This window comes from Lates calcarifer, linkage group LG7_1 (genome assembly GCF_001640805.2).
Source record: "Lates calcarifer isolate ASB-BC8 linkage group LG7_1, TLL_Latcal_v3, whole genome shotgun sequence".
In the NCBI taxonomy this organism is placed as follows: domain Eukaryota; kingdom Metazoa; phylum Chordata; class Actinopteri; family Centropomidae; genus Lates; species Lates calcarifer.
This window is the reverse complement of record NC_066839.1, coordinates 11,892,427-11,916,893: the sequence shown is the minus strand read 5'-3', so window position 1 is coordinate 11,916,893 and position 24,467 is coordinate 11,892,427. Positions and strand designations below refer to the sequence as shown.

General features: G+C 39.9%; 2 protein-coding genes across 2 annotated transcripts; one reads left to right on the top strand and one right to left on the bottom strand.

Moving 5' to 3' along the window:
- Window positions 1–187: 187 nt before the first annotated feature.
- Window positions 188–7,565, bottom strand: LOC108895644 (sphingosine-1-phosphate phosphatase 1). The gene is made up of 3 exons (XM_018694537.2): window positions 6,514–7,565; window positions 3,423–3,512; window positions 188–2,186 (listed from the first exon to the last, which is right to left on the bottom strand). The coding sequence occupies exons 1-3, from the start codon at window positions 7,192–7,194 to the stop codon at window positions 1,635–1,637; spliced, it is 1,323 nt and encodes a 440-aa protein (XP_018550053.1). The 5' UTR covers window positions 7,195–7,565; the 3' UTR covers window positions 188–1,634.
- A 2,079-nt stretch (window positions 7,566–9,644) lies between these two features.
- LOC108895620 (potassium voltage-gated channel subfamily H member 5-like) lies at window positions 9,645–24,378 on the top strand. The gene is given in 14 exon segments (XM_018694506.2): window positions 9,645–9,790; window positions 11,117–11,240; window positions 11,445–11,551; window positions 11,662–11,790; window positions 12,541–12,656; window positions 13,238–13,630; window positions 13,751–13,843; window positions 14,399–14,828; window positions 18,718–18,917; window positions 19,327–19,579; window positions 19,747–19,925; window positions 19,927–19,944; window positions 21,840–22,725; window positions 22,728–24,378. Coding segments are annotated over 14 exon segments (3,240 nt in total). The 5' UTR covers window positions 9,645–9,717; the 3' UTR covers window positions 22,967–24,378.
- The last annotated feature ends 89 nt before the right edge of the window (window positions 24,379–24,467 follow it).

Below are 24,467 nucleotides of genomic sequence, written 5' to 3'. Positions count from 1 at the left end.
TACAAGAAAAAAATCAGAGCAATTCCAAACATTACATGCGTTTTTTTTTTTTTTCTCCCTTTTTTGGGGGAATATTTTATTTTTCCTGTTTCCATATTTTTCCGATACAGTCCTTGCATGACAGAAAAAAGATGAGCGCATTGATGGTAATACTAGATCTATAATATATCATTCAAATGATATGAGAGCTCTGGCATTCATATTCTGAGATGACCATTAGAGTAAACCATTATTACAACAACACAACAGGGAAAAAAAAAACAATCAATTACATTTAGGCGAGAGTTAGGGTCAGTGTTTTCACATACTGTAGTATAAAGACAGCTGAAATGTTTCTGGAAATTTTAATATTAATATATTTAGATTTCTTTTTTTAAGAGCAATACTTCAGCTCAAAATACTTAAGATGATAAAATAATTTATCAAAAATATTTGTTTTTCTTAATTCTATTCTATACTTTCAAATAATTATTTAAGAGAGCACTTAATTTACATTTGTGCCAAAATTACAAACAAACAATTTTGTCAGACAAGAAAGGTACAAAAAGAAGGCATCAGGATAATGCTTACTATGGTAACGTTAAAAAAAAACAAAAAAACAAAAAAAACAGTAATAAAACAACAGACCTGCTCAAAGAGAAAAAGTCTTCCAGACTTAAATAGAGATCGGCAACTACCCTGACACCTGTCATCTTAAATACTTACAGTATTTTGTTGCTTACAGGCTGTTTTGCATTTGAACATGGCAACAAATGATAAGTGAAGTGACTCCACACTGATTCATGGTTTGGTTCATTCTTAGCGCATGGAATTCTCCAATAACATCTTATTATATATTTTACTCAAATTATGGAAATGTACAACAGCTTCTCCTCAGTAATGAACACAAGTGTCATTGCAGTACATCAGATTTTATATTTGCAAAGTTCCAGTTAACACTATAATGTGTCGACCACAGCAGGAGCTTAAAGGATCAGTCAGGTGATATTCTATATTTTTGATCCTGTCATCAAAAGGCCAGTCTGTCTCTGGACACTTTCTGACTCCCAGTTTGTGGATCTGAGCCCCAGGCCCACTGGTTCCTACTGAAGATGTAGGTCACAAATACTTTAATATATCATATACTTTAATCCTTAAAAAAAAAGACTAAGTCATTTCCTAAAGCTGTCGGACACTACAGTTTTTAGCCTGCGATGCTCAAACTGGAGTAAATTGCTAATTTGTTAGGGACTATTTTGAGCTGTGGATTATTACTTCTTTTTTTTTTTTTGGAGTGTTTACAGCAAAATGACGGCATATGTGAATCAAAATAAACTAGGGTGATTGTTTTCATTGTAATGAATAAACATATCACCAGTGCAGCTGTGTGGCTCATTGATGTCTTCTTTAATAGACAACAATGAAGCTCTGTGGAATGAGCTATGTCAGGCTTTGACACATTTACTGTTGATTTTGGTCTTTTCGTGGGATTTGTTGAAAATAAGAAAGAGAATATAGAATATAATCAGATTAATCCTTTAAGTCAGTTTCTGCTGTGCAGAAACAGAGTGTTTATCTGCATGTAACTAAGTGCCATTTGCCTTCACCATGTAGGTGAACATGTCAGCAGTACATTGACAGTTTGAACACAACACTCAGGCAAGGTTTAAGATCCTAAAGAGGAGAGGCACCACACATACACAACTAAAACCCACAACACTGTAGACAATGTAACGGTACGGCAACTCTACTCTCATGAGCTGCCTCGCCCGTCTTACATCATCTGTGGGCAGCCCAAAGAGTCGACATAAGAAGGGAATAGTCATCGCTTTCATAACCATCCTCGTGATGAGGAGGACGACGACCCCGATGAGGAAGCGCAGCAGGGAGCGAACCACCAAGCCGGTGCTGAGTGATGGTAAAGTTAGGGGAAGTGAGGACAGCGGCGGATCCAGCATCAGCCCCAGCTGATAGTTCACGTGGGTGGCCAGAGCAGCTCCCACCCCAGTGCCCAGGGCCTGAGCCGTATCACCCCGAGAAGTGCTCCAGGAATCCAAGGAGAAAGCAACAAGTCCCAGGCTCACATGTGAGACAATAATAGCAAGGGGAGCATAGTGGCCCATCATGTAGAAGGTGTCGATCTTGTCCAAAATTGGCTGAAAGAAGGCCAGAATGAGAAGGCTGTACAGGAAGCCAGTGATTACCTCCTGAAACAGAGCAAAGTGAAGTTATTGTAAAGTCAGCAGAAGCTATTTTTTTAAACAAGGTTATATTCATGTTTCATCCTACAAAGCATATTCATAATTCATGAGGTGTTTCTAGTTAAAAACAAAATCTATTCTTACATTTTTAAGTAAGCTGTCAGCATTATGCATCAGTTTCTGTATCATCATCAAAACACACACAAACATTACTGTTCCTGCCCTGCAGGTGACACTATATACAACACTTTTCATTTTTCCTTGTAGTCAGAAAAAACTCCTGTAACATGAGGTGACCTGCTGACTGATAAACAGGTGTCACTGCTGGGGGATGCAGAACATAAATACCATCTACTAACAGCAGTTGCCTGACCCCAGAATCTAATCTCCTCTTATCTACTGGTTTTAATGTGTTTATTGGCTCTGCTTACTGATAATTTTCCATGACTCAATTCTTTTATGTTTCTCTGAACTTGTTATCAACACAAATAATGGGGTCATTAGCGTATGATATGCACGTTCATGGAATGTATTTATTTTTAAATATGTTAATAAATATATGCTTTCTAAAAAGTGTTCTTAATGAGCATCCCTAGTTTGTTTATACAATACTTATGTCATTGATTTGCACTTCAAAAGAAGTTCCTGTGTTGAGGAATCCTCTGTGGGATTATTTCTCAGAGGTCCATGAATGATCTCTTCTTCTAATGAATGTTAATTTTTCCACATATAACAATGAACACTTGAAAGACCTTCTAACTGCTGGCTAAGAGATAGTTTCATCAGAAAAGAGCAAATGCATGTACAAAAATATCTCATCTTTTTCTTCCCTCATGCCATAAATTACGTACAGTAGGAAATACACCACAAGTAAACACAATCAATTTATGTTGATGTAAGAAATGAAAGACAATTCATAGGAATTTGTCCTGTGTCCTTACAGAATCCTAATCTTAACAACTGGTCTGACAGCTCCTCTCAGTGGCACCAACAGAAATTTAAAATATGCACAGGTGAGTTCAAAACACAGGTAAACCTGATTCTAGGATTGCTGGTTGAACATGCAGGAGTCATACCAGTATTTACAAAGCTGGTGTAGATGTCATTGAGTTACCGTTCTGAGCTGGGGCTATGGGTGTCACTGGAGGCAAGGCATCCAGGTGGAGCAGGTTCTCTGTACTGTATATCCTCCACTTTCATATTTCAGTGAGGGATTATTTATTTGGTATTTAATATGCTTACCAGAATAGAGTGCATCCCCATGTAGACTCTGCTCACACAGACCAGGACACTCCAGCTGAGAGCCACACAAAAACCAAAGAGGAAGGGGTACTGTGGGAGAGAGCATAAAGACATGGTATTAAAAAACACACAAACATGTGGCTTTAAAGGATACAAGAGCCCAAACCATAGTTTTCTGGAGGAAAAGTGCTTATTCACTGGGTTCATGGATCCATTTTAAAATCCTGTTGACCATGACTGGAATATACAATAACTATAATACCACTGCCCCTTGTAGTAAATGACAAACTAAATGTTTAATTTACATAAATGTGGATAGCTCATTGCCAGTGGAAATATGAGGTTTCAAAAAAAAAAAAAAAAAAAAAAAAAAAAAAACACACATTAGTAGAATTTCACTGATATCTTCTCTGAAAGGATCCAGGCCAAGGTCACTATATAGGCACAGGTCCTTGACCAGCTTTTAGTTAACCCTTTGAATCGTCCTCCTGCCCTGGAGGTTGTTTTATGGTGTGCATCTTATCTTCTGCAACCTTCTGTAACCTCTTTCCTTTAAATGTTTCAGTTCCTCAGCCTTCAGTGTCACGACACCTCAGGGAACCTGATGACACAGGGGAGTTCAGACAGTTCAGCTGCCTGTGTTCAGTTCAAGGCCCTTGCAAAGTTGAACGACAACAACAACAGCATAAAAACATTTGAGTTCTTAGCTCTTCCTTCCTGGTATTGAGCCCCTTGGTCCGTCACTTTCTAACCCAACAACCCCTGCCTCGTCTCTCTGCCTCTTCCTCTCTCTGTTACTTCCTTCTTGTCTGTTTCTACCCGAAGCCACACAACAATTTTTTTCTTTGCCAACTCCTGTCTTAATGTATCATCTGAGTTGTTGATCATTTAAACCACAAGGAGAAGACAGTGAAATAGCGGAACTGCAAAATGTATATGAGGTGGTTTAGGAATCAGTGTCACGAACCAGGCAGCAAGTTAAACTGCACATAACGTGATAAAAATTCTTTGAAAACACAAATTTAAGTGATCTTTATCAAAAATGTTTGTGTATTTTTGTAGAAAAACAACACATATGCAATAATCTGTTGTTTGTTTGTTTTTTTAACCTTTGAGTGAGATTGATTAACCGAGTCAGGGGTAAGAAAGAGAAGGGTAGAAAATCTACTTCTTATTCATGATCACATTCGAATCATGAAGTAAGTATTAACTGTAATTTTTGTACAAGTGAATCATAAAAACAGAATTTAAATGTTGTTGTCTCCTCTGTTGATGAAATACGGGGCTGACTCAGTTATTGCATCCATTCTTTTTTTTTGTCATTTATTAAGTGTGAGTATCTGTCACTCATAACAACCCGATCACACTTGTGGAACAGTTCTAAGTTTTCTTCGATGCGTCTTTCATTAATTTAATCAACTCAACAACTGTTTATCCTTGTCATTTATACGCAGTCACAGTTTGCGTTGCGTGCAGTAGATCTACCTGTTGCTGATCTACAGAGTCTATCTCTCTTTGCTGGTGGTAGAAAAGCCAACTGCTACGTGCCACGAACACGTTTCTCTTCTTCGAGATCTGACTGATACTACACTACACTCTTCTCTCTGGACTCATCAGCAGCACAGTAGCTGCCCCACCCCATTTTCTTCAATCGCAACTAGGAAAATATTTTGTCACAGAACAATTCTGTCTGTAATGTCTTTCTTTGTTCATTCATTACACTGAAACTTAATTAGATACTTTCTCTTTCCCTTAAGCACATTCACTAGCCCCTTCTCTCTCTCTGACAATGTGAAACAGTGAGTCTCTTTGTTTACTTAAAAAAAACAAACTCCTCACCTGTACTCTCTTGACACACCCTGTTACGTCTTAACAGTCTGTTTAGACAGAGGAATGTTTGTTATCAACATCGGCTACAGCTAACATGTATTTATGCTCCTCTTATTATTCAGCCTGAACTCTAGGTCTTCGTACAAGATGGGGAAACTAGGATTAAAGGGGATTTAAAGGCAGTCTGTGCTTTTTTCATTTCTTAGGTTAAACTGACCCACAGACCCTTGTTTGGCACTGAAGGGCCCTGAGGAAAAAATCATATGGCTCTGTTTAGGTCAGGTGCTCTGATCTTTTAATTTCAGATTTTACCTGACCAAACTCTCTTTTATTGAAAGATATTGGCTGTGTGATGAAACTGTGGCTTTCAGGGCCTTTGAATGTCTGGAACGTGGTGTATCCACCCAGCTCCCCTGCAGGCTATCAAAGCACGCTCATATCCTGTGGGCTAAAGCTAGATCACTGAATTCTAATAAAACACAAAGAGGAATAATAACACTTGAATTGTGAATTCAGTCATATCAGACTGTACCTAGTACTCTGTAATAACACATTTCCAGTTCTATACTTAGAGCTGGATTAATACAACCTTCTAGGGGGGGCTGTGGCTAAAAATGAGCAGTTTACTCCACTGAACCTCCAGCCCACATTCCTCCCACTGAGGGATATTTTACAACTGTGACTATTGTTTGGTCAGTTTACAAGCTAATTTAATGGGAGACAAGATGAATCAGGATCTGAGCAGCTTTCCACCTCGGTTGGACAGTGTCCTATTCTTTTCTTTGTAATGTATTCCAATACTAATTAAGGCTGTAACTAAAGATTATTTTCATTACCACCTTATCTGTTAGTTACTCTCTTGATTAACTGGCTCACTGTTGGATCCATAAAATGTCAGAACACAGTAACCATCACAGTTTCTCAAGGCGAAAGTTGACATGTTGAAGTTGTCTGGTGTTGTCCCAAACACAAATATGTTTAGTTAAATGTCACAAATTAAGAAAAAAAAAAGCTACTATTCACATTTGAGAGGCAAACCAATACTAACCACATTACTATTTTATCTAGTTAGTACAGATTACCAAACAGTGAACCTGGAGCCTCCAGGGCCTCTGAGGGTTTGGGGCTGATGACCCCTTTGGCCCTGCTGAAGATCCTGCCCAGACAGGTCTACTTTAGTTCTCAAGTGGGACATTTCAACACACACTGCACATCCTCTTTAACATTTTATTTTCACCTGCATTAGACACTTGGTGCTCACCTGCCACCGTCCGTAGGTCAGCATGAAGAGACAGAAAGGTATGGCCGTCCCTGTCATGGCGTGTGTAGAGGGCATGCTGTACTCGGAGTTGTAGAAGACCTCCACCTTCACCACCGGCGGGGAGGCCGGCCGGGACCAGCGGACCATATCCTTGGTGGACTGTCCCACGAACAGGTTCCAGGCCCAGACCACGATGAGTCTCCGGCTGACCAGGGCGTCGATGTTCCAGAAGAGGAAGGGGAAAAAGACGATGAAGAACATCTCATTGCCCAGCTCGGTCCCAAACGTGAACAGGTAGAAAAGGAACTTGTTATGGATCAGGAACTCTTGACCCATGTCCCCGGTCAGGGAGTTTCTCCGGAGGGGTTTGGCTCTGGTCGTGTCGACATTAGCTGCTGCTGCTGCTGATGAACCGTCAGGCCGCGCGGTAATGTCACCCTGCATCCCGTTAACCTGCGGCGCGGCGGCGGCATCTCCGGCTGCTCCATTCCCCACATCTGAACTTTGGACCCTCTTCCTCAGCCCGGGACAGTCCGGCTCTGACTGTCCGCTCTCCGGCTTGGTCGCTTTGTCCGGAAACGTTCCTCTAACACCGCAGAAATTTTGAAACCTCGCGACATGGCGCGGCTCTTGGAGATAATTGCACATCTGTACAAACGTCTTTACAAAGTCGGTCGCCATGACTTCAAATGCTCGTTAGTTTAAAATACACAACTCTGCTGTCAGCGTGAAGACTTAGATAGCATGTTTATCTGACTGAGCTTTTAAGGAGAAGTGCAGCTCGGCGGCCGTTGCATTCCCGTTTAACCAAACAAGAACACAATGATTGAGCCAACGGCTCGGAGGAGCTACACCTAACTTCTACCTGGTTACAGTATTCAAAACACCGTCCCGCGTGGAAGTTTTGGACGGCAGCATCCAAAGTCCGTTAGAGTTAACCATTACTTCACGGTGAATCCAAATTCAGACCAGCAGCCGCTGACTGCGTCAGGCCGTTACTCCTATCTCACTCTGCTGCTGCTTCTTCTTCTTCAGCGCTTTTGCTTGTTCCGCTTCTTCTTCTCCTGTAGCAATTTACGGCAGATTAGTCAGGAAAGGCGTGTTAATGCCCTCTACAGGTCATTCGTAGCATTGCATTTAATGTTGAATCCCCCCGTAGAGTCCAGCATCATTAAATTAGAAAAATTAAATCGTGGTTATTTCTTTTCATAATAGTGACAACCGTGAATTTCTGTGAACCTCAAATAAGGTGAGAATATGTAAATGAAAAGTGAATCTGCTAACATTGTCGGAGGGTGCACTATTCAATTCAACTCTAATCCCTGAACTTGTTTTCTTAAATTCAGTCAACTTAACCCAGTTGGTTTTAAATTTTCAGTTAACTCACCTTTTTAAACGCAGCAGATTGAACGTTTTTACCTTGAACCATCTTAAAATGATTCACAGGGGGATGACCAGTGGTGGATAAAGTATGCAGGTACTATACTTAAATAAAAACACTACAAAGTAAAATACTCCATTACAAGTAAAAGTGCTAAAATCCCAAATGTTACTTAAATACAGAAGTATCATCAGCAAAATATGTGTATTAAATCAGATTATTACTATTGTTTCATATCAGGGCATTGCAGCAATTTAGGACTCATAAATTCTCCCTTTCTCACTGAACAATTTGCTGCTATGATTTCTTCTGTTTCATCTTTGTTGCATCTTGAGGCAACATGGCCACTTTGTTGATACTATCCTCACATTCTTCTCACTTTGTATTTATTTATTTACTTATTTGATTTTAATGGTGTTTATTGTCTGTTTTCTTCTTGATTTTATTATGACTTTTACCTAACCCTCATTTCATTCCCTTCCATGTACAACATGATCTGGAGTATCAATAAAACATTCTTATCCTTATCAGATGTTCTCATTATGCAGAATGTTCCCTATCAAAGTGTTATCAAAGCCTATTATTATTTTATTGGATTATTGTGCACATGTAAGCACCGCTTAACGTTGTGGCTTGTCAATGCTGGAGCAAATTTATCTACTCTCTATTCTACTGCGTAGTCTACAACAGTGTATTCTATATTATAAACTGATCATATGTTTTGTATGTAACATCTTAAACCCAAAAAGTAACTATTAACTGTAGCTGCCACATAAGTGTAGGGGAATAAAAAGTACAATAATCATTACTTAAAAGTAGTGGGTATTGAAGTTGCACAAAATGGAAACAAACAGTTTAAGTGCCAATGCCTCAAAAGTGCAAAAAAAAAAAACCTCTTGATTTTACAATTTCACTTTAACTTTTTAAAATTCTCCTCAGTACATTCTGGCGACAGGATAGACCTGGAGTCTTCAAATGATATTTTAGAAATCCAAATAGCATTGATTAAGGCAATGTTAACAGACATATACTTCCCAAAAGAGTTTGTTGTTTTTCAGTTCTATTTTTCAAAACATCTTGTCATCATGACATCATTATTATTAGCTATGGATGGTGGACAGGAGCCTGAACTGTAGGCCCACATCATTACATAATACATGCAAATAAATGTCTGTATAAATAAACCAAAGTTCAAGCAAAGATACAACAGAAATTCCAATCAGTCCATTTATACAGGTCTTAATGAAAAATACCGGAATAAGACCGGAAAACAGTGTTGGTATTTCCTTCAAAATAAAAGATTATTATTATTATTATTATTATTATTAAGGCTGATGTAGTAATAGCGGTACGAGACATATCTAAAGACTTGGTGAAAAAAGATCCATCCAAATAATCTGTTATGATGTATGACTTCTTATTTGTAAATCGTTGTGGCGATAAATGTGCTGTGAAAATGAAATTAATTTTTAAAAAAATTACTATTTAACTCAGATTCCGGTAAATAATGATAATAATAATAATAATAATAATAATAATAATAATAATAATGATAGATAGATAGATAGATAGATAGATAGATAGATAGATAGATAGATAGATAGATAGATTCCATTTAATAAGTTTGATCTTCTTTCGTTGAAAAATACCACATTCGACAATGAGGCTTTTATTTTGAAACCGTGGCCCGGCTATACCTCTTATCATTGTGGTTAACTTGACACTTGTGGTCCACGCTCCTGTCGGGCACTCTCAGCCGAGGGGGTAGTTAACATCAGCACGACCACCGAGCAGCAGCGAGTCTTTCCCCCTGAATCCTCATAATGCATGGGGGCAAGAGAGGACTGGTGGCTCCGCAAAACACTTTCCTGGAGAATATAGTCCGGCGCTCCAGCGGTGAGTTTTAATCTGAAAGGGAAACAAGAATTAATGGATGTAGACTTGGCATGTCAGCCCAGGTACCACACAGAGGCTGGGATGCTAAAGTTAACATTTAATGTTATTTCCGCATCATTTAATGGGAAGAAGGATCAACTAACCCGTCCTTGTAATTTCCTTTTTTTTCTTCTTACAGTTATTTATCAATGCATCACAGTTGTACTGATTAATTATGCAGTATATGTCATGTCCAAATTCTCTAGATTAATAAGATAAAATTAGTATGAAAGCGGTATAAAATCATGTTTTCTTCATACCATTATAATTATCTGTGGAAACAAGTTCACTGGTTTCCCTGAAGAGACTTGGTGTGTTTAGTGACTTCAGTCAAACTAAAGAGGAAGCCTTCTTTTAGGGGGATGTATATAATATGATTTATGGTGACTTAGTTTCTCTTTGTGGTATATTATCTCTATAAGTGCCTGTAGAATTTAATAGTTTATTGTTTTGCTGTAACAGTCTTAATAAAGACAATCTGTATGGTGGGCAGCTGGATTGTGGAAGTGTGAGACTGGAGGTTTTTAGTGTGTGTCAGTGTAATGAAAGATAAAGCAAAGTGGAGAAGAAGTCTGTAAAGTTACTGTTCACCTCAGCTATGTATTTTAAGCAGATTTGGTCTGTGTAATAACTTAAACATTAATATGAAGATAAACATGCAGATGCTTGTTTAACAGCTTCAGTAGTGACTGTGCACTTTCATTTGGAGAAAATGTTCTCGGTCTTTTCTCTGTAGACTGCAGCTCCCTCAGAACTGTTGTAAAGCTGAAGAACTTTGCAGCTCGTCATTAATATTTCATTAACATTAAGGGTGGAACATAAACATTTTATCAACAACTATTTCTGCCCACTGACTCATCTGATTGCCACTGTTGTTTTAAATATTAATGATTTTTGCCTCTTGTTTACATTATGTATGGTTATTAAAAGAATGTTAGTTGTGGGAGAGTTTATTTTACAGTAGTTTAAATAATTAGACTCAATATTTCAGGTACAGATTCACAGATATGATGAAGTTTAGTGACATTGGTCAGCAGGATTTTTAGGGAAGTATTAATAAAGAAAAAAACATCTAATTATCTGATTAAATTGTTTCTTATTGGAATTTACAACAGAGCTTTTCTGTTTTTATCAGCCAATAGTAAAAATCTGTCCAGTTTCAATGAGGTGTCATTTCTCAAACTCCACTTACAGAAACCCTGAAATGATCAACAGGTGCAGCAGTCTGCAGGTGTGTTGTGACTAGTTTTGTTTCTGACTGCTGGATTTTTCTGCGTTTTGCTGCAGACACCAGTTTCCTGCTGGGAAACGCGCAGATCTTGGACTGGCCGGTCGTGTACAGCAATGATGGATTCTGCAGGCTGTCGGGTTACCACAGAGCCGAGGTCATGCACAGGAGCAGCATGTGCAAGTAAGATGGAGCTTTGTAGTGTAATGAGCTGAATGTGAAGTTTCAGCAGACGTTTTATAACTTTTTAAATCTGCAAAACAAAGCACAACTAATAATGTGATAACTAATTTTCACTTGTCTGTTTTTAATTCTCTGCCTTTCTTTCTCTGCTAATAGCACATGCACACCTTTTGGCTCCTGCCTTCTTTCTCTCTTATGTTGCAGCTTCATGTACGGTGACTTGACTGATAAGACGACTATAGACAAAATCAGACAAACCTTTAACAACTATGAGTCCAATTTCTATGAAGTGCTGCTCTACACAAAGAATAGTGAGTGTACATGCATGAGAAAACACTGACAGACTAAATAACATTTAGTCAGCTTCTTTTTTTTAGATACAGGTTTCCCTTTGTGCTCTCTCACAACTCATTGTCCACAGGAACGCCGATATGGCTTTACATGCAGGTCGCTCCAATCAGAAATGAAAAGGACAAGGTGGTGCTGTTTCTCTGCACCTTCAGAGACATCACACTTTTCAAGCAGCCAATCGAAGACGAATCAACAAGAGGTGAGAGAGTTCATACTCCAGACTAGATGATTCAGTATGTAACTGTTTCGAAATGTTAGGACCTGCATGCACAAAGCTCAAACCATCAGCGCACACACGAGTAGATAAGACTTAATGGACGTTTGTTTCCTGGTATGTAACATACAACTGTCCAGGTGCTGTGTGTGCGGGTCAGTGAGCAGCACTGGTCCCTGGGGATTAAGTGTGCCACTACATACATCAAGCAGAAACAAAGGACACTCAGGCCACATGGGGACGGTGACTGTATGAAAATGCCGCTTATACACAGAGGAAGTGAAGAGATGTCAGTCCCTTTTAACACAAGCAGCTGACGAGTGCTGCTGACAGGCTTTACAGTGAAAACACACCAAGAAGCATATGTGCTGCTGTAAAACACCGTCTTTATCTTTGGGACACAATAAACCCATGAAATACAGTTTAAAGATAGCAATGATCAAGTGTACAATGGAAAAATGACTGAAGGGTACCTGGTAAACACAATGTTGTTGGAGCCTCCCATCAGCGCTTCACCTGCCTCCTCCCTCGAGTGGTCATTTTTCACCTGTGGGAAACAGCTATTAGTAACATAGTCACAAAATATTTTCCAATTTTTTCACTTGTCAGAGTGACTGCATTGTTCTTGGCCACTGAAAATATTCTTTGTAAAATAAAAATGTGGGGAAGTGGGCATGGACGCCATGTTGTACTGTGTAAGTTAATAAAAATATCTGTCCTTTTGTCTCTGACCAGGATGGACAAAGTTTGCCAGACTGACACGGGCGTTGACCAACAACCGAAACCTGGTGCAGCAGTTGGCGCCACTGAACAAGACTGAGGTCAGCCACAAGCCCTCCAGACTGGCTGAGGTGAGACAGGTCTATAGGAGGATGTTGCTATGGAAAATACCTCAAGTTCAATGATGAAAGCTCTTAAAGAGTTTTTTTTAAGAGTAATGTTTCTCCAGGTAAGAGGGTTTTCCAATTTAAAGGACAAATCCACTTAAAATTTCAGTGGAATTGCTGGAGAGACAGTTGCATTTCTTTCATCATTACTTGTATTTGCACCAACCCAGCAACCAGGGAGTATCAGCATGAACTGGGAGTCAAATGGTTTCTTTGTGGACTCAACATTTTCTATCAATGTTCAACAATGACTAAGAAAGAAACTGAAGAGGTTTGGTCTAAACAGACCAGAATACAGTGCAATAACATGGCAGGTTGCTTTAAATGTTCAAACAGACAGAAACATAAACCATCCTCCCAGGATGGCAAAGGGCATCTGGGAAATGTAGGGAATAACAAAAACACTTATTTCAGCTCTTTTTCAGTTGGTCATTGACTTGTAGAAAACACTGAATAGCCACTATAACAGCTGGACAGTTTTATGATGAGACTGCTGTTCCTTGTTACATTTACTCATGATTGTAAATGCTCCCTCGTAATGACAGGCTCTCCAGTTGGGTTCAGACATTCTCCCTCAGTACAAGCAAGAGGCCCCCAAGACGCCGCCGCACATCATTCTCCATTACTGCACCTTCAAGACCACGTGGGACTGGGTCATCCTCATCCTCACCTTCTACACCGCCATCATGGTACCCTACAATGTCTCCTTCAAGACTAAGCAAAACAACCTGGCTTGGCTGGTGCTGGACAGCGTCGTGGATGTCATCTTCCTGATCGACATTGTACTGAACTTCCACACCACCTTTGTGGGTCCTGCTGGAGAGGTCATCTCAGACGCCAAGCTGATACGAATGAATTACCTGAAGACGTGGTTTGTCATCGATCTGCTGTCCTGTCTGCCCTACGATATCATCAACGCCTTTGAAAATGTAGATGAGGTCAGTGGATTTTATGACTGTAGCTTTAAATGATGGATGATTTTCTTACAAACCTATTACTACAGGATTTGTTTTCTGCTGTAAACATGAAAATATTCCTGTTTGATTGTCTCTATGAAGGACGTCATCACATCTGCATCGTCAGCGAGTCATCTTCGTGAATCTTCAAACTTCCACAGAAATACCACACGGACAGAAGACTCTGTGCTTCCAGTAAGGAAATATACGTTAGTCTTTTGAAGGAATAGTTTGTCATTATCATTGTCAATATACTTATTTCCTTTCTTATGGAGAGTTGGATGAGAAGATTAATACCACTATTGTGTCTGTTAAATATGATGCTACAGCCAGGAGACCGTTAAGTTTAGCTTAACTCAAAGACTGAAAATAAGGGGAAACAGCCTGGACTTTGGCCAAAAGTAACGAAATCTAATTGCCAGAACCTCTCAAGCTCAAAAATTAACTTGTTCATTATCTCAAAGAACTATTTCACAGTAACTTCTTGGAGTTTCCTCATGGGGATGACAAGGAATGTGACAACAAAAATGTTGAACTATTCCTTTAAATAAGCAGTGATATTTAATGCGTGGCCTTAATGATTGAATTTTAAAATTCATGAAATATTGAATGCTTACTCATGCTATCAAAGAAACAGTGTAAATTAAACTGAACAACAGATTTTTATAGGCATGTTTCTTTAGTTGCAGTTTCTGTAAACAAAAATATGAAATATGTTTTCTCACCTCTCCCTCCTGTCTCACTCTGCAGGGTCTCAGCAGCCTCTTCAGCTCCCTAAAGGTGATCCGACTGCTCCGTCTGGGCCGAGTTGCCCGGAAGTTGGACCACTACCTGGAGTACGGAGCGGCCGTCCTGGTCCTGCTGGTGTGCGTGTTCGGTCTGGTGGCCCACTGGCTGGCCTGCATCTGGTACAGCATCGGGGACTACGAGGTCATCGACGAGACCACCAACACCATCAAGACGGACAGCTGGCTCTACCAGCTGGCTGTGAGCATAGGGACTCCTTACCGCTACAACACCAGCGGCACAGGCCAGTGGGAGGGTGGCCCCAACAAGGACACGCTGTACATTTCCTCTCTGTACTTCACCATGACCAGTCTCACCACCATCGGATTTGGAAACATCGCTCCGACCACGGATGGAGAGAAGATTTTCTCTGTGGCAATGATGATGGTGGGCTGTAAGTACTCAGTCACTGTTTACTATTTATCCCACACATCTTATTCATTCTCAAGCATTTCAAATCCTCTAAATACATTTTAAGCTAAGTTGCCTTTTTGTCTCAGGAGATTCTGTTTGTTATTATCACTGCAGAATTTTAATCTTTTCTAAATGACATATTAGAAAACAACAAACTTAATGGCTCTGATGTTACATAACAAAAAGCGTCATTCCGCCATTACTCTACTTGTACCATTGGTGGTTAATGGAGCAGTAAATGGAGATGCCATTATACAGACAGTAAAATTACACAAGCATCAAACACAGATACCAACTCACTCTTTCTATCTCACATTTAACTTCCACTTAAGACAAGGCTCCCAATCTTTCCTGTTTTCTTCCAGGCCTCAGACAAATGGCAAAGACCCTAAATTTATCAACTGCCAGTGGACAGTTTGTCCACTTAAATTCATAGTGAGGTTTTTCAAAACAGCTTAAATCAAAGTGACCACAGTTTTTCTCCTTCAGCGGACAAGCACCAAAACAATCTTGACAGTGGCAGAGGACAAAAGAACAGCAGCTTCACACTTGCGTCAGTGACAGAACGAATGTGCCGAAACACTGATTCATAAAATAAAAAGTACAAAGACTGCGTCAGAGTTACAATTGTGCACCTTCTCTTCCTTGGAAAAAACGTTTCTACAAGCACATGCCACCTAATGTCATCGGTCTGCTGATACACCAGTTTGGACACTGGTATTTTAGCCACTATTGGCTTGAGGTTAATGCTCAAACCAGTGGCCTGTTACGTATTTAACACTGTGGTATGACATACTAACTTCCACATTTCAGAAAAATAATCCATTATCTACATAAGATAGAATTCAACAACTTTATGGTTGTCTTACAAATAATTAGCTATGGCTAGCCCAGCTAACTGGCCACCACAATGTGATTGTGCAACAGTGATAACATACACGAGGAGTGGTTGTTTTTACAGACCAACAGCTGCATAGAAACAGCCACTTTTCAGTCTCCCCTTCACTCTACACCAGAGGAATTGTATTGTACGCTTTTGATGCTGTTTTCATCTCACTCATCCATTCATCCACTCATAACATGCCAGAAGAACCTTGCAGGAGCAGAAACAATCTGGATGAATTTACTTGCATGCAAGACATGACAATGAGCTCCGCAGGCCTGCCGGCTATCCAGCAGCTGCAGTAAAGCAACATATGGTACAGAGTCTGCACAGGTTCTTGAGAATCTTCACAGACAGTCAGGAAAATTCATCACAACACGTCGCTGCTTCTCACAGATAAATGTGTGCTGTAGCAGAGACCAACACCACTGTGCTAACATACATGATTTTATCTTGACTTGATGCTGATTATGTGCTTTTTAAAAACATAATTAACAAGAAACAACAACACAAAACTGCTCAGCTCATAAATCACATGTAGACAAATGCACTCATAGATAAATGTCTACATGTGTGTATTTAAACAAACAGTGCATTCCAGGTTGATGTTAAGAGTAAGTTGAGCAGTGTATATGTGATTAATCCAAAAAGAATAGTTAATTCCTGGACACTGAAATGATGAAGTGTAATGTTAAATATGATTTTGATCCCTTACAGAGTTTTGTATACATGAATAACTCTTTACACTCAGCAGTATTAGGTAATTCACAGTGTCTCTCAACTCTGTTCGTGTAATTCACATTTAGCTGCAGTCCCTGTGCTTGAACCACTGGGGGAGAGCTCAGTACTCTGCTTTGTCGATAATAAAAAGTGACATGTTCAGCGCCCGGCCTGCTCTATGAGTGTCTGTCTGAAGGTTGGTCATCACCACCCATTATTAAAAGAGCTCTGTCTGTGTGTTAATTCATTCATATTGAAACAATTCAACCCCTTCTCTGCTTTAAGTAATTTTTTTCTTAAGGGGTCAAATGTTTTTACATTTTTCTATTTTGCGCTGTCACTGATGGTTAATGCAGAATTACTGGAGGAACATAACCTCTTTTCATGCAGTAGACTGATGTCTACATCAGACTGAACTCTACATTAAACTATCCATAGTTTAGGGAGTGGTGAACAGTAGAGTCATATAAACTTCTCCAAATGTTTCGTTCACAAAAATAACTCCATTCACCTCAAAAATCGAGTGCAGTCAAACCAACCTCAGTTTAGATTACTTTGAACCTTGTCACAAAAATAGAAACATCTATTTTTATGCAGGTGTCATCACCCACTGCAGTTACAGTAATAGCTTCACCTTTAGTGTCACTGGTTCCACTGTCAGCCTTTGCTTACAGTTCCTCCGTCACGACTCGCCCATCGTGTACCAACCTTTGGCCCACTCCTCTAAAACAGCATGTAAAGTGATGCAATGAAAACAGTGAGGGAAACACAATCTGACAGTCACGCTTCAAGGTTTGTGCCTCCAAAAGTAAACACCCATTACTCTGGTGGCATCTCAATCCTGAAGATCACTCAGTCAAACTAAAGTGTCAGGTTAGATTACGACCGACAAATCTCCTGCTACAGATACAGTAATTATGTGAGGGGGAGAGGGGAACGGAGGAAAGGCAGAGTTCGCCTGCAGGCTTGAGTGTAGTAACTGAACAGTGAGCCATCACGTTAGATATGTATCCTAACCTCTGTGATCCTCCAGTGACGACTGGAGACGACTCTTTCCTCTTGAGTGGGTAAAACCTCACGATAGGAGATACTGACTGACTCTTTGAGGTCACTGCAGCGCTGCAGAGCGGTAGTCTCACTGAGGAAGTGTGCATTATGAATTACTGTACATTATAGACTCACTCCACAGCTCATTATATGTGGCTGTGTATATGTTAACATCAGTAGAATACATGAACAGTAAAGAAAGTTAGCCAACAAAATGCCATTATTTTCACTAAAATGCACAGCAGTTCTTGCTTAATTAAAACTACCAGTTAGACATTATTGTTTACTTTATACTAGTATTACTCATATTGCATTACATCACACATTTGTCTTTTCCTATAACCTTTTCTTTAAAAATTCTTTAAAAATAATTAATGGATAAAAATATATGGATCGTTATACATTAACATATTTGAATATATTATACTGTATGCATAGATTACAGGCTTTTAAAAGAGGTCAAAACCCCTTAAATCTGACCAATAAATATGAAAATCCATCATTCATTTATACTTTTTAACAACATCAATTTTTATAAAATGTGATGTTTATAAATTCTAAAAATTTGGAGGGGATAATTAATGGGTAAATTAATTGATTGTTATGTATTAAGGTAGTTTAATTGAATTTTAATGGGATAGGTAATGGATAAATGAATGGATTCTAACAGTTCTGGCATTTTTAGTGGGTTATATGAAAGCATGTCACCTCTTTGATGCCTTAAATTTCATGTTTCTTCAGAGGATTTCAAATCCCTTAAACTGCTAAAAATACACTAACATGTTACAGTCCATTAATTAATTCATTATTTATTTCCATGTTTCAGGTGAACTTTAAATTAAAAAGTCCCTTTAAGGTACAAGTTAAGTAGTACATGTAATGCTATTTAATAAATTTGAGAGCTTTTTAGCTCTTTAAAACATGCAAAATGTACATGATCCATTAAAAAAGTTTAAAACTAATGTTGTCATCCTTAGTTATCTATAATATTTATCTAATAATTAATCCCAAATTTGAGGTGAAATACCTGAGCAGTGTTTGGAATACAAATCCTATAAATGTATATATTTTTTTGACCTGAAAACATTTCAGACCTTCATATGGAACAAAATCTTAATGATCACAGATGATTTCCTGAAATAAAACATCTGCTCTACATGTCTGACTGTTTGTGAAGCTGCTTGTTTATCTAACATTAACTCTGTATCTTTTGTCTTAGCGCTGCTGTACGCAACCATCTTTGGAAATGTCACCACCATCTTCCAGCAGATGTACACCAACACAAACCGCTACCACGAGATGCTCAACAATGTGCGTGACTTCCTCAAACTTTACCAGGTTCCCAAAGGCCTGAGCGAAAGAGTCATGGACTTCATTGTCTCTACCTGGGCCATGTCAAAGGGCATTGACACAGATAAGGTATCAGTAGTAGTAATAGTAACAGTAATTTATGAAATATCCCAGCATCAAGTAACAAACTCTAAAATTCTAAAAAAGTAATTTAAACTGTATGTAACCAATATTTTAGTGAAATTGTACGGGGGTCACTGAGGGTTACCACAATCTACAGACTCTAAAGAGGTTTATAGAGCTCACACGTGTCTCATGTTTTACGTCCAAAGTTGAACTGATCAAGGTGAAAACTGAGAGCTCAGAAAGTCAGAATGCTATCATTTTGAACAGTATCATAAAAACGTACGGGCTGGGTTAAAGGTGGACGTGGTGATGTGAACAGTGACGAGCCTCAAAGGTCAAAACAGGAGATCTAGTGCACTCATTGACACTCAGGGTCAGGGTCAGCTCTACATATCTCACCCTCTCCCCTCAGGTTCTCTCAACTTGTCCCAAAGACATGCGAGCAGACATCTGCGTCCACCTGAACAGGCAGGTGTTCAACGACCACCCAGCGTTTCGTCTGGCGAGCGACGGCTGCCTGCGCTCCCTCGCCGTGGAGTTTCAGACCACGCACTGCGCGCCCGGAGACCTCATCTTCCACATTGGCGAGAGCTTGGACACGCTCTGCTTCGTGGTCTCTGGTTCACTCGAAGTCATCCAGGACGATGAGGTCATCGCAATCCTAGGTATCTGCGCCTGCAATGATAAAACTAGAACAAAGGTTGTGTTAGTGTAACGTGATGTCCTGAGGAGGAAATCTGTCCCACACCTGAACATAACCTGAAAATAAACTCTATAACTTGTTTCTGTGTTTTTATGACACAGAATTAAACACTTTTCTCCCCTTGTGCAGGTAAAGGTGATGTGTTTGGAGACGCATTCTGGAAGGAGTCCACCCTGGCCCGCGCCTGCGCGAACGTCCGGGCTCTGACTTACTGTGACTTGCACGTCATCAGGAGAGAAGCGCTGATGAGGGTCCTGGAGTTTTACACAGCGTTTGCCAACTCCTTCTCCCGCAACCTCATACTGACCTTGCAATCTACGAAAACGGGTAAAAAAAAATGACAAAATGAAATGACAGGAGCACTGAAATTACAGCAACCATCCTTTTCTCTTTTTCAAAAACAACAACAAACAATGCGTTATTTATAGTTGTATCAGTCATTACAAGCTTCCCGAACTTGAGATACCAAACATGTCAGGCTGAATGTTTGGGAAATGTGCATAAAATTATGAACAAGACATGTAGAATACTGCAGCCATAGAAACATGGAGTCTTGGGTCTTGAATATTTCATTCAGTGTAAATATCATATTGCTTCAATTAAGGCAGAATTAAAAAAATAAATTAAAGAATTAAATTAAGGCAGAGACAGTGCTGAAAAACATAAAAGCAGAGCTACTTAAGTGGGAACAAATGGGGACAATGCCTGTTAAGGGCTTTGAAAAGCAGTCTGAAGTTTAAATATAAATAATGTTGAAGTTGCACATTAAGAGTTCATCTTATTCTGCAGTGTGAAGAGGACGTGAGGCAATCACAAAATTTCAGTGAAAATAAAAAAAGCTAATGAATATTTGATAGAGCTTTTCTGGGCCATATGTATTAATCCCATTAAAGCATTGAGATGTATCGCCCTCCAGTCTTGAGAGTAAGTTGCTCATATATATATATATATATTATATATATATATATATATATATCGCTGTAATGTTGCCCTATGGGAACAACATTACATAAATTCTTAATGGATATTCACTTTAAAGTCAGTCTGATACATGTGATTTGTTGTGTTCTTTGTTCAGGAGCAACTCATATGAAATATACAGTAGATTTGAAACACAAGGCTTTTATCTGTTAGAATAGTGACTTTTATTAAGGAATTAAACATACTTACTTAATAGTAATAATAAAATCAGTAGTCAGACCCCTGAAGAATATTAGAACTGTGCGGATCTATCTCAATTTAACAAAAACAGACAAACCATGACAATGTGCCTTTTCTAGTTTGTTGCTGCTCTGGTCTTATGTAATCCTATGTAATGCTGAAAACACACGCGTCCTCTGTGAAGCAGCTCTAAATCTAAACAATTTCAAAGCAAATTGTGGCTATGTGTTCAAAGATTTATGGCTTTTACTTAAAATGTATCAAATGAAAAGAAAGACGTCTATTATTAATTCCAGCAGCTTTAGAAACTGTTCCTGCCTGTGGAGGTTTTAGATTTAATCTCAGCCGTCTTTACTTATATATATATTCTGTTCACGTGCACGTGCATCAAAACTGCACATGGGCACTGTTTGTAATAGGTGTTAGAAATCAATACAATCGCTGGCTGATAGGAACGCCTCGACAGCCGCTGCCTTATTATTTTAATCATTTCTGTGTTATACAGCAACATTTTGACCCTTTTGGTTTTAGTGTCTATTCCGTAGTTGTTTTTGATTGAGCTGATTCCTAGAGGAGGGAGAACTGTCTGTCTAATGGTCACCTCAGCAAAACTGGATCAAGATCAGACCAAGAAACATTTAGTAGTAGGGCCATTTCTCTCACACACACCAGTTAAATGTTGATGAGGACTGCTGTAGTGCTCTGTCATTCAACAACATGGATAAAAAATGTTGTGAAGTCCGAGTGAGAAAAGAAAAAAAGGTGCTGAGAAGTTGTAAGAACTTTTCTTATCTCTGTTTTCTGAGCGACTCCAGAAACTCTCAGGGTCTGGATGTCGCGCCATTATTGCATTATTGCTCCATTAACTGTTTCCCTGGTGCATTGCTGCTTTCAAGTCTTAAATATTTCATCACACATAGCAGGTTATCTTTGCTTTAAAGCTGCATTATATATGTACATTCTGTTACATCCAAGTAGAGCACAATGTGCAGTGTAGCTCTGCTACTGCTTAAAGTACAATCCACATCACAGGCCTCATGCTCAGATTCTCCCTCTTTCAGGTCATCTTCAGGAAGATTGCTGATGTGAAAAGGGAGCAGGAGCGTCAGAGGAGTGAGGTGACCCTCACCATCCCTGAGGACCACCCGGTCCGAAAGCTGTTCCAGAAGTTCAGGCAGCAGAGAGACTCTCAAACACCAGGGGAGCCTCACGCTTATCTCGAACATAACTGTGTGCAGGTGGAGCCGCAGCAGCATCACCACCACCAACCCCCCTCCGACTCAAACCCTTATGCACATTGTCAGGCTGTTTCTTCTCAGCAGCAGGAGAATAATGTGACCTGCGCAGGAGAAGGGAGCACAGACAGCGGATGTAGCACCGCTGCACCTCCGCATACGTTTGTCCTCACGGAAACGTCAGAGCAGAGTTCCACACAAGAGGCAGGGGAGTCTATATCAAGGCCTTGTGCAGAGAGGGTAAACAGCCCTGCACGGGGCAGTGGTGCAGGTGGAGAGGGAGCTGTAGGGGGTGTTAAGGCTGGCAGAGGTGCCAGAGGATGGGCAAAGTTCAGGAATGCAACCTCTGCTGCCCCAGCGGCTCCTGCTGTCGAGCAAGAAAAGCAGGCACAGAAAGCAGAGCAGTGGCCGAAGGGATCGCAATCCTCAGAACAGTTAGTAGCTGCCAACAATTCAGAGGAAGGTGGAGAGAGCGCAGAGGGAGGCAACAGTGCAGGAGAAACAGGTGAAGAAACGAGCGCCCTGCACAAAACCGACTCCTGCGACAGCGGCATCACAAAGAGCGACCTGCGCATCGACCGAGCCGGGGATTCCAGGAGCTCCTTCGAGAGAAGCCCCATGGAAAAGAGCCCGATGGAGAGGAACCCGTTCGAGCACAGCCTCGCTGTCGACTCCCTCAAACACTCTTATGTGCAGCCGGTGCCCGAGCAGGCTTTCTCCAGGCGACGCTGCACGACGCCAAGCAGGAGCTGAAGGGCGACATTCAGGTCCTGAGCGGCCGGCTGTCAGTGCTCGAGTCTCAGGTGGGCGAGATCCTCAGGTTGCTGTCGATGAAAAGGAGACTGTCACTGCCGCCGACCTCCTCTCCAAAGGCGAGGGTCAAGAGTCAAGACTCAGTCTCTGCCTCTGCCTCCAGGCCTGCTACACCCAAAACAGATGATGGGCCTTTTTGAATTCACTGATTAAAAACCCACAAACTAGATCTCTTAAAAAAAAAAACTGATGTCTATAAGCATCATGCATGTCCTGCTGGACTCTGGCCTGCCAAAGAAATTTCTTGCATTAAACACTTGACTGCATGCAGAAATCCTCCATGTTACCTTAGCACTTGAAGAACCCAGGGATTTTTCTAACAGTCTTTGACTCATGAGGCACTTTGGTCCTGTGTAGAGCTACGTATCTCATGTATGATACTCTTAAGCATCTTAGTCTGACATGAAGTAGCTGAGGTCAAGTCACATTTTTTAAACATATTTTGAGTTGTCATTTTCATGATCTTCCCTTTTTCCTGGAGGTCAGTTTGCAGTTTTGGGCAGAACGTCTGAAAGACCTGGAGCTCAGTAAAACTCCTCCACATACACTTCCTGTGTGTTAAATAACAGTCTCGCTTTGTCTAATTTAGGAGGAAACTCTACAGTGTTTAAGATGTTGTTGCTCATCCTCACTGGAGTAACAATGGTGACTACCTTTCTATTAGTCAGCTGTCAGGTAATTAAACATGTGCCTTACAATATAAAGCCTCATTCAGTGTTGTTGTGATGAGACAAACAGAACTGGAGGATAATGGAAAATATTTTTGTCTCCTGTTAATCTATCACAGCTCTATGCATTCCTTATATGAACTTAAAAAAAAAAAACCTCTTTAAATTGTGTTTGAGCTCTTTCCCATGCATGTGAAGTAGGAATATAGTAATGACAGTTTAATTATTTTAACATTTTTACTGTTAATTTTCATTGTTTCAGTTTTTTGGTGAAAGATTTTTTCTCTAACAAGGTATGAATATTTCAGCAGGTGATGCAGCAAACTTACTGTCTACTCCTTCATGTAACTTTGTCTCTTGCTCAGGTATATTTGTTCTAATGAATTCTTTATTTAGTATTAGTGATTTTATATTTGCCTGCTTGTAAGATTAAATAGTATTAAAATGCAAATAATGTTTTTAGATCAGAGATGATTTAAAACAATGGGCCACCACACACACGTTGCTATGCAAATCTAAATGAGCGTGCACCCTGATTGGTGACAAACGTTTTCATTTGTTTCTTCTGTTTGGATAAAAAAAAAAAAGTGATAAGAAAGATGTAAAGTTTTATTTCATTGTCCGTATGGCTGCAACTTTAATGATGAAAGCATGTATGTGATGGTTAGATGATGTAATGTTTATTTTATCTTAGATACATAAATGACCTTGCATGCACCCAGGGAACCTGTCAACAGTGAAGTGAATAATGAAACTGATGCCTGATCACAGTCTGTTGTTTGGTCTCCTCTGTCATGCAACACAAAAGTCAGTCTGTGCAGAAATCTGAAGCCACGAAAACTGCAGCATCCAGGTGAGTTAAAGCAGAATTTGTGAGGGTAAGTTGTTTCTTCTGAAGCAGAAAAAAAAGTAGAGCCTGTAAATCCACCTGGTCACAGGTGCTAATGTTGAAACAATCCCTTATAAATTATTT